We start from the raw sequence: 10330 nt of genomic DNA, 5'->3' as shown, positions 1-10330 counted from the left end.
CTAGAAGAAATGTAAGAGGGTCACTTTAACCCAGAAACTGATGGATGCTGACATCCCTAGAGGTGAGACGCTAATGTAGATTAAAATCTAAAATGTGCTGCATGGGATTTTCTTGAGTGAAATCTCTTGACTGATTAACCTTCGTATGCTTCAGGTCTCTCTAAAACCCTTTAACTGATGCTCGCCAAACCACAGTTCCTGATCATATGCACATCATGTTACCATCCCTTTAAAAACATATAGTACAACAGAGCAGCTGTCGGCATAGATTTCAGGGAAGTTCAGCTCAGGCCTCTCATGTGGACATTCAACAGTTTGAATCAGTGAGCAGGTGCTCACATAATGTATCCATTAAGCAAGTCCTCATCATGTCAGTCATTTGTAAATTATTTTTTATTGTGGATATAAAATTTATTTGGAGAAATTAACATAAATGTGATTAAAACATTAGTTTTTTCACAAATATATCTGTGTTTTTTGGATTAAAATACAGTTGAGAAACATTTTAGACTAAAGTAATTTTGGCAACGAGTCACTGTTAAGTTTACACTAAAGGGACACATGATATATGGATGTTTTGCCATTTGTGTCTGACAAGGTAAAAATATTAATATGCATATCTACCTCGGACTGTACCGTAATAAATGAAAGGAAGAGAAAATAAAAACCATACGACTGTGGTGAAATGTTTGGAATATAAACTGTAGCATGGCTCTATTTAGCACCTCTCTGTTGGTGAGTCTCAGCATGGCTAATTATATCCCTGCTGACTAATCCTATTATCTCAAGAAAATCTCATCCATAAATGCCAACACCCCATTATTCTTTTATTAATATGCACTTTCTTATCAATACATCATTATCACTATTTGCACTTTGTACACTGAAGTCAAGGCATTTGGCTAAAAAAAACAAAAAAACAAGAGGAAAATTAGGAAGAATGTTTTCCTCCTTCTTAAAAAGCTGTGGTCATTTAAATACCTGCCTGTACATTAGACGAAGGAGGGAAACAACTACAACAGTGATATCCAACCAGACACTTCCAGGGTATCTGGCTGAATGAGTCACTTCATTAGTCGTCCTTAGAAAACCAACGCAACCCTGTCAGAAGCACTGATGTCAAACCCGGCTCCTGTTCAGACACTTGTAGGCTGTCGTCTTCATGCGGCACCGAATGTGGAAGGTATACACTTTTCCAACAATTCCACATGCTTCCCGGTTGCAACCAATTTAATTTAAAACAGTTTTCTTACATAGCTTAACATGTCATACAGCTCGTTCCTGAATGATACTAACAAAGTCTCCTTTATTAACTGGCTCTGTCTTCTTGTGCCTTGAGGAGACTAAATGCCAGCCCACAGAGAATGTCTTCGTATTGTGTCACAGTTCATTTAGATTATTCGTTTGGCAAAACGACATTGAAAGAAAAACAGAGGGAAATGGATAAAAAATATTCCACGTCATAACTGAATGGTGTAAAGTGAATAATTGCTGATAAGTGAGACACTCTTCAATAAAAAGCAGGTAAACTAAGAAGCAAAATAATCTGAGCATAAACTCCAGTTCTGCTGTTTGGCTTAGAAATAATGATAATAACAGATGACATGTGGCAAGGGAGGGAAAACAAGGAAAATAAACTAAATTAAAAAGATAGTTTGCAGAATCAAACCATTAAATTATAGCCACTTTGATTAAATGTTTATGAATAGTTGGTCAAAGTACAAGAGCAGTTTTCGGCTCTCTCTCTATACAAAGCAGGGATTTTAGATAATTTATTCTTTTTTGTTTGGAGAGAGTTCATCATCTTCTTTCTTCACTGAATCTTTGATTTAAGATAGAGTCTGTTGCTTGGGAATAACCAACAAGTCTGTATTAATCTGAGTGGATCCCAAGCCTCCATCAAACTGTCACTTTGACAGAGGAGCCTGTCCTTCAAACTGAAAGTCTGGATGTGTTGTCTCAGTCCAGCTTTAGTTTTAACGTCCGCTTCCCCTCGTTCGCTTATCCTCCTTCCTTTAGCCGGTCCTCCTTTCTTTAGGCAAAGAAGACGACAAAGACGATGAAGAACACGACGAGGACGAGAAAGATCTTGATCATCAGCCAACGGTTGGAAGAGACCGACTGGAAGTATTTGAGGATCTCTGTGTGGGCGGCCTCCACGTTCAGCTGAGTGTCCTCCACGTTTGCATCGATCCTGTAAATATGCGACAGGCAAATGGTTCAGTGCAACTGAGCTTTGAAAGACAGAATCAAATCACATAACTGCTAATTCATTTAATCTGATATTTGACATTTTATCAACTAGGATTTATTATTCAATACTTTATGTTCAAGATTCCTATTGCTCACATACTAGCGTGCACTTATTTCTCCTTGTTTCTTTTTCCAATTACAGAATCTTGCTTGCAAAATTTTTTTTATGTCCTTGGTTTCTGAGAGACGTCAGTCCTTGATACTCCATCTGCTTCCATCTCACCTCTGAATAGTTTCCTCTTGCTCTTTGACCATGTGCGCCAGCTGCTGGAATATAGAGCCCAGTTCCACAATGGTGCTCTCAATGTTCTGCATGGTGTCTGCACGGCTCTGGATGTACGAGTCCTGCAATGTCACAGTGAGCAGGATTTCAAATAGGGGCCTCATTAGGGGACCTAAATGCACAGTTTTCATATTTGGTCAAAGTTTTAATGCAAAGATTTGATTCTACCTGCTCATCAATAAGTTGGAGTTGCAAGGGATTGGTCTGAGAGTCCATATCGATGGCCACATCCCCCAGACTCCGGGACTCATCCTGCATCAGGACTGAGCTCTCTGAAGGGAGACAACAAGCAAAACACAAACACATTTTCAACCAGACCAGATGGAAATGCTAAATGGTAGAGGGGAAAAGCAGTGAGAACAGCGGGCAGATACAGTAGCTAGTTAAACCCACTGGGAGAGTCAAGCATTCCAGGGAAATACCTTTTAAATTTGAGGTTGTATAGCCCTGGTAGTCATTGCGTGGCTCACGAGCTGCATGCGGCTCCTGGGCCCCTTTTTTGCGGCTCCCTAAAATATTTTTTAATTTTTGCATTATAGATGACCAAATACAGTTTAAATCATTCACAAGGACTTCGAGCAGTTCCCTATTACAGAAGCTGGTTGTTCTGAGAAATACACTGGCAGTTAAAATTTCTGTTCAACCTGAATTCATTTCAAGCAATATGCTCATTGTAGACACCGTATAATTCAAAATGTGAAGGAATAGGTGTAAAGAAAAACATTATAATACTAATTGATAATGTTTGTTTTCACTATGCCCTGAGGAAACATTTGAAAACTGTGAGAGTTCCAAATATCTTTGTATTTCTGTTTAGGTAGCTTTTTGTGAAAAAGCATATTAACGACGATGGGTAAAATGATACAAGTTTTAAAGTCAGAATCACTGGATGTTAAAGTGAGTCTCAATAGCATAAGTCTCAAATGTCAAGACTTATGATCTAATGTTATGTTCGTGAGTTTATATGCATCTATAACTTTCAAGGTATTTAGAATAAACACTTTGCTTGAAATATAGCCAAGAACACCTGAACACTACAGGCTGCACATGAACCTTCCACTGACAGTGTAAATGCCTGCATGGGAAGCTCCCAGAGTTAATGAGAGGATCTCTGGTTAGAAGCCAGTTTAATTATTTCCTTGGCTCCTCCTCAGTTCACATTTTGCCAGATATGTTGATTTTCCCCTTAAGCCAAAATCAAGATTAAATAAAGGTGTGTTCACTCTATTACACTTGGAACTGCCAGCACAGTTTTCGTGAATTAGATGAAGGTTTCTTTAGGAAAGACTGATTTGTAAATTATGAGAAGGGTAGGATCCTTTGTGAGGGTAGATTTGGGCTGAATATATATTTATCAGTCTGTGACCATGACCAACCAGAGACCAGAATGTGATAATGAAATCTTGAAATTTCCTTTGACCCAAGAGATTTTTTCTCTCACCTGAATCAGACTGAAGACAGCTCCTCTGTCATACTGACAAAGTTCAATTCTAATGAAGGATTTTAATCAACACAAAATGTGTCAGAGACTAAACTTTCCTACCGATGATATCATAGAGTGAACACTCCCTTAAGAAGCTACAACAGCATGCATTGTTTACCTGTTGCTGCCATTACTTTAATGCGAGACCGTTGTCAAGAAAAATCAGTGAGCATCTACAAGCATGAAGCTACAGTGTGGGCGGACTTACTGAAATTGTTTGCCATCAGAGGAGAAGACGAGACGGGAGGCTGCGAGAACTGCTCTCTCCTGCTGCGCTGCTGCTTCAGGTTCTGCAGGTAAACAAACGATGGAGACGGTGAACATGATGAATGACTGTGTCTGATTCAAAACGTTGTGGTGTTTTCTGACTTTGAATGATAAAGTATAGAAAATGTTAAGTATGGCTCACCTCTGTTCTTACTTCTAGGACTGATTTGAAGTCATTGGACATTGAAGCCAGTTTGGACTGTGGATAAAAAAAGTCATAGTAAAGTTACAAATAACAAAGTAAAGCTTAATTTAGCTGTGAACATTTGTTACAGACCTCTACTGTGTGAACAACATTTTTTCTGATGTCTGCAAAACTACTTCCATAAAATGTCACACTTAATTTCATTGCATATTAACAAAACTAGAACTGAATTAAAAATTTCAGCAAAACGATAATATTAACATGTTTTCAATTGGCAAAGAACACTAAAAGCCTATATATTTGACGAAAATCGAAATCATTCCAGAGCAGACACACAATTAATTGTGAATTGAACCTTGTTGAATATACCTGTAATGACACCACTATAGTGTTAGAGTGGGTTTGGATATGCCGACCACCCGGAGCTCCACGAGACCTCACCAAGTCCTGCAGTTGTGCTATCTGTTTATTTAGACTGTTGATGTCCTAAAACATAAACACAGGAGATGTAGAAATGTATTTACAGGATTGTAGATAACTGCTCTATTCACAGATAATGTAGAGTATATTTATAAAAGCACATTTTATGGGACATTAAAAATGTACTCACTTGTTTTATGATGTACGTTAGCTCCTCAATCTCCACCGCCTTGTCGTCAAATAGAGATTTTCTCTTTGCCACTAAAGCATCAAAATGACAACATGTAGAATCAGAGACTTCACGAACAAAGTCAAGATTTTTATACAAATGAAAAAGATGCTAGAATGACACTGATGGAACACTTACAGATAGTGAGCTTTTCAAGTTTGGCAAATGTATTGCTCAGGTCTTTCCCAATTCTCCTGCAAGGAAACAAACAAAAATGTGGCTGTGAAATATGCTTGGTTGGATTCTTACCAGGAGTTAGATAAGATGATTAAATCAACTTAATCTTCTTCTGCGCCTCTCTGCTAACAGTCTATAAGATAAGCTTGGCAAAACAAATATTATGCAATAAGAATGGAGAGGATAATAATGTGTGAATACAAATAGTTGAACACACAAAATCAACATCGAAGAACAAATATTCATTAGCTGTTGAAACACAACAAAAAACAGTGTGTGGGGGAACTTACTTGGCCATAACTGTGAAGTCACTGCGCTGCCTGAGAGCGCTGAGAGCTGGTTTACTGGGCTGCACTCCATTCTGCCAAAGGAGGTAAGAAGAACGATATGAGATAAGAGTATTTATGACAGGCAACTGTGAACAACATTGATTCATAGATGGGTCAAGTGGTAGGCAATTCACTGATTCCATTTCTGTTGACCAACTAAACATTACAGTCAATTATTACATTTAAAATACATGGATTTTCTGATATATGTTGGCCACATGCTTCCTTCTGATATCGATCAGTTCTAAGGGCTTTTAGGTTGTTGGTCAAACTATGTGAACATGTTTGTGGTGTCACTGAAAAATGAGCGCTGACATCTTGTGAATATATTCAATCTGCTGTGATGTGTGACTACACTGTTTGATAAGGATCCTCCAGAAAAAAAGGGACCAATGGTCAGCATATTGGCATTGCTGACTCCCATTGACCATAATCATTTGTGTATAATAGAGTATAATAGACATCTTACCAGCGCTGTAGAAGTTAAATAAAACACCAATGTGTGCTTAATGTTAAATTTGCAGGTAAGAGTAGGCTAAGGATGGTTTTGATCTGCACATCATCAGGTATTAATAAGCCCCATAAAGCCCTGTGTTCAGCTATCTGGTCTTTCTAAACACCATGTTATTATTTTATTATACTTCTGTCTGTCTTTAATATCTTTCAACAGCATCCTATGACTTTCAAACATGAAATATCAACAGTGCCTTCATACAGAGGCTGAGACTAATACACGTGTCCAGCTTCTGTCAACAGGAGCAAGAATCTACTTTGAAGACATGTACATTTCAACACACTTGAGTGGTTTATGAATAATTTAAGGTTTGCACACTGGACAAACCCCTGTTTTTTAATACGTGTCTGCCTTGAGAAATTAAATTAATAAGTTAAACAGGCCTCCATCGATACGACACTAAATATATTAGACAACTTGAAGCCAAAGTGAAACCAACCGGAGAGAAACATAAAAAGGAACCAAAAGCAAAAGCTGCCAGGGCCTGGACATAGATGGAGTCACACTTGTATTATTGAGCTGTGGTGTTGGATGAACTGTCCCAACATACCTGTCTGCCCTGGAGAGATTTACAGGCTGACTGGAACTCAACGGTCCGGTCACGGCACGTCATCCTGCTGCCGGGAGAGCGTCACCAGCCCGCTGAAGACTTCAAGCCGCCCGGGGAGCGTCGGTGTCCTCCTCCGCTGTGAGTGATGGGTGAACGCGAAGACCTCCGGCTCTGTGGACGAGCTCACGTCTACGGTGGTGTGTTGTTCACGGACACATGCACACACATGTCTGAAAACAAGGGACGGTCCATGACAACGATTAGGGTCGAACACGCTCACTGTTCGTCACGGTTGTTTTGAATAAAGCTCGGTTTGGTTTCAGGCACCGTTAGCTCACAGATCACTTCACCCCGACTGAGCTACACAACAACAGCCAGGCGATAAGTGGGTTATAACGCCCACGACTCGTAAATAAAGCCACAGCCGAGCTAAACATACACATTGTTAGGTAAGAATGATTATCCAGAGACGGTGTGGAGCGGTCCGGTGTGAGAGTGAAGGCCGCCCATCAAGGCTCAGCTGATCGCGGCCTCACCGGCTAGCCACATGCTAACGTTAGCTCCAGAAAGCTAACCGAGGGTTTTCATACGGTCGCTCCCGCTCTAACCTCCGGTGTGTTCGAGCGAAACCAACCCCGCGGTGTTGAACCACATTCGGAAGACGATTGGAATCATTCGACGGGACTTACTTGAGTCGAGATTAGATCATATTTCGAGAGCCCCCGATGATTCTGGTGAAAACTAAATAACGCAGGAGTTTAAAGTTCCGATCCGGGTCATTTCCGGCATTGACGTCACTGCCACGTCTACTTTACCGAGGCGGAAAATCCCTGCAGGTGCAACTCTCCTCCACCAGAGGTCGCCCTGTGTCCTGTTCACACTGGAGTGGGATTATCACTGATGATTATTTACTGGAATGACTGAGTGTTGCAGAGGGAAAAGTCTCAATCTAAGCAAAGTCAAAATACCTAAAACACATTGCACTATAGTGAAAATAAAGTAAAGTGGTGAGAAAAACAAATAAACAAAGTCAGTATTCAGTGTAAACAGCACCAATTCTCCTCTTGCTGTATTCAAGGTGTTACACATAGGTTGTTCCAAACGTCTTAAAGAACGGGCCTCAGTTCTTCTGTCTCTTCACATGATCCAACACTGACTCCTTGATCCGGGCTCTGTGAGGGCCCACACCATCTGCCAGGACCACTCAGACACCTCCCCCCAATGGTATTCTGTGATGGATAAGAATCTGAACATGTGAAGTGCCTCAACTTTTCAACAGGACTGGATTTCCATTGTGGTCGACAATGTAAAGAAAGTAAAGATCCAGGTGTATAGATGCACACCCTCTCACCAAGAAACAAGCCTCAGTTACTCAATAGCTAGCTATTTAGAAATTGTAGGGTCTGTATGATTCCCCATAAAGGTGCATTTTCCATGTCCTGTCCATGCCTGGATTAACCCACTATGAGGCCCCAGAGGCAAAGATAAGGTGGTGGGCCCCATTAAACCCCTTGTTGCCCCTACAATGAATGCAAAGTGCATTCTGGTCTGGCGCCAGGTTTTCTTCACGGTAATTTGATGCAACAAAAGTGATCAAATTAAAAGAGTTTGACTCAGCGACCCAGCTTATCCTTTTAACTGATATTGTGTTATCATGGTGCATATATGTATATATATATATTTATAAACATAAACCAGTTCATATTTGGCAAATGATGACCAATATACTGTATGTCTCTCAATATTGTACACTATATTCACAGTGGTGATGATATTGAGAAAGTTGGGATCACTGCTTTCCTTACATTTACTACTACCACTACAATAGTGGAGTTCAAGTGAACTTACTGTGATACAGATAGTATAATAAATACAATCAGTGTATTGTGAAGCATTTTGACATTCATTCTTCTCAGGAGAAATTTGAGCCAGTTGGTGCGTCATGGTTGCATTTACATTGTCAACGTGTAAGAAAGAACGATTATAGACATCAAACCTAAATTATCAACAGATAATGAACAGTATGAACCCTTTAAGTTTGAGGGTGCAGCAGAGGAATGAGCAGACAGACAGCGGCAGACTGTGATTGGCTACTGCCTCAGATGAGTCGACCTGCAGGTACCGTAAGGTATGGTGGGGGGGAGATAACATCCAGGAGGCTCTCTGATCTCCTCTCACTCCTACTGGTACCCTCATCCCCCACCTGACAGGACCGAGCATGTCAAACCACAGCTATGCCCTCACCTATTTACCTGCGAGACCCACAACCGCAGACACCCTCTCCTCCAGCCTTCCACTCTCCCCTATGCCCCCCCCCCCCCCCCCCCCCCCCCCCCCCCACTCACCTCCACTCCACTTCACATTTTATACCCCACTTTAACTCACCCAACACATCTCACTCCTCTTCATACTGTCACACGTTGTTTGATGCTTTAATCTGATGTAGAAAATTACCCACATCAGTTTCACAGAGAGGTTTGCCCTGCTCTGTTTGATTTTGCTTTTAGTATTATTTTACATTCAATTGTTGAGGTGATGTTTGTGTGTTAGTTGGTTTGCTTGCTTGTGTCCAAGATTATGGATTTCCGTGAACCTTAATGGAAGGATGCTGTATGGGCTACGAAAGAACCCGTTAAATTTAGGTGCGTATCTTTAACATCTTGAGATCATTTTTCAACATTTTCACTGATTTCCTAGGAAATAATTCATAGATATTGATGAAAAACTAATTTAGGCACATTTAGGGGACTGGTAACTGAGTGTGTGAAATTTGGTGCAGCTTTATTGAATTTAAGGGGACTGTTGGTCCTTGGTGCAGGTACATGCTCCATTGACATTATATTTTTCATATTGTTCATATTTAGTCATACCAGAAGAAGGGCTGTTTGGTCCAATACTTTGACTATGACTAAATATCTTAACAAGTAGTAAATGGATGACCATGACTTTGGATGGATCTTATAGACCTTGAGGATCGTTTCACTTTTCATACAGTGTATGTCAGTGAAATACTGTAAATCCATTTTTACAATCTGAATCACTACACTCATGTCATAAACACTGAAAAACAAGTTTTGATAAAACTGGACTTCATTGTCAAATGGAAAAAAACATTTGGATTTTGACTTTTCTTTTCAAAATTAGGGGAATAAAACCTTTTCTTAAATGCTGTGAAATCTCAGGCTGACTTCACCGATGCTGTTTCCCATGTGGTGAAAATGAAGAGTAAATCTTTCATCAAGGTTGGCGTCCTTCAGTGGACCGAGACAGATGAGGCCTGTGGATCCATGTTTCTGTCGGAGATAACACTGCTTGTTTGTTCTGTAAAATAAAGTAAAGTTCTCTGTGTTCACAAGAGACGTTGAAAAATATTCACTTTCCTGTCAGCAAACACACACAACTGGTCCTTACCCTGCACATTTTGAACTCAGGCTCTCTCTCTTTCTGTCTCACTTTTTCATTTCATCCCTCTCTCTCTCACACACACACACACAATTGCTGATACCATCTAACAACACACTCTTGCAGACCAGATAGCATACAGTACCTGCTTCAACACAGCTGCTGCTACAAAAGCAGGGAGGAAACCATGGCTGGAGTCATTAGAAAAACACGACTGTGAACGCAGAGAAAGCAAGGTGGAAAAATACAGGAAGTCCTGATACATAGACTGAGCGAGG

The 10330-nt window shown here is 40.3% G+C and overlaps 1 protein-coding gene across 2 annotated transcripts; it reads right to left on the bottom strand.

Moving 5' to 3' along the window:
• Positions 1-806: 806 nt before the first annotated feature.
• stx5a (syntaxin 5A) lies at positions 807-7472 on the bottom strand. 2 transcript variants are annotated; one of them, XM_020108243.2, is made up of 12 exons: positions 7340-7472; positions 6651-6880; positions 5548-5618; positions 5219-5274; positions 5042-5112; positions 4801-4917; positions 4429-4485; positions 4228-4309; positions 2959-3045; positions 2705-2808; positions 2477-2598; positions 807-2194 (listed from the first exon to the last, which is right to left on the bottom strand). In XM_020108243.2, the coding sequence occupies exons 2-12, from the start codon at positions 6711-6713 to the stop codon at positions 2035-2037; spliced, it is 990 nt and encodes a 329-aa protein (XP_019963802.1). In that variant the 5' UTR covers positions 6714-6880; positions 7340-7472; the 3' UTR covers positions 807-2034. The 2 variants fall into 2 exon arrangements, with proteins under 2 accessions (XP_019963802.1, XP_019963876.1); XM_020108317.2 differs by lacking the exon at positions 2959-3045.
• Between the last annotated feature and the right edge of the window lie 2858 nt (positions 7473-10330).

Source organism: Paralichthys olivaceus, chromosome 9 (genome assembly GCF_024713975.1).
Source record: "Paralichthys olivaceus isolate ysfri-2021 chromosome 9, ASM2471397v2, whole genome shotgun sequence".
Lineage (NCBI taxonomy): Eukaryota > Metazoa > Chordata > Actinopteri > Pleuronectiformes > Paralichthyidae > Paralichthys > Paralichthys olivaceus.
This window is presented reverse-complemented; position numbering and strand designations above follow the sequence as displayed.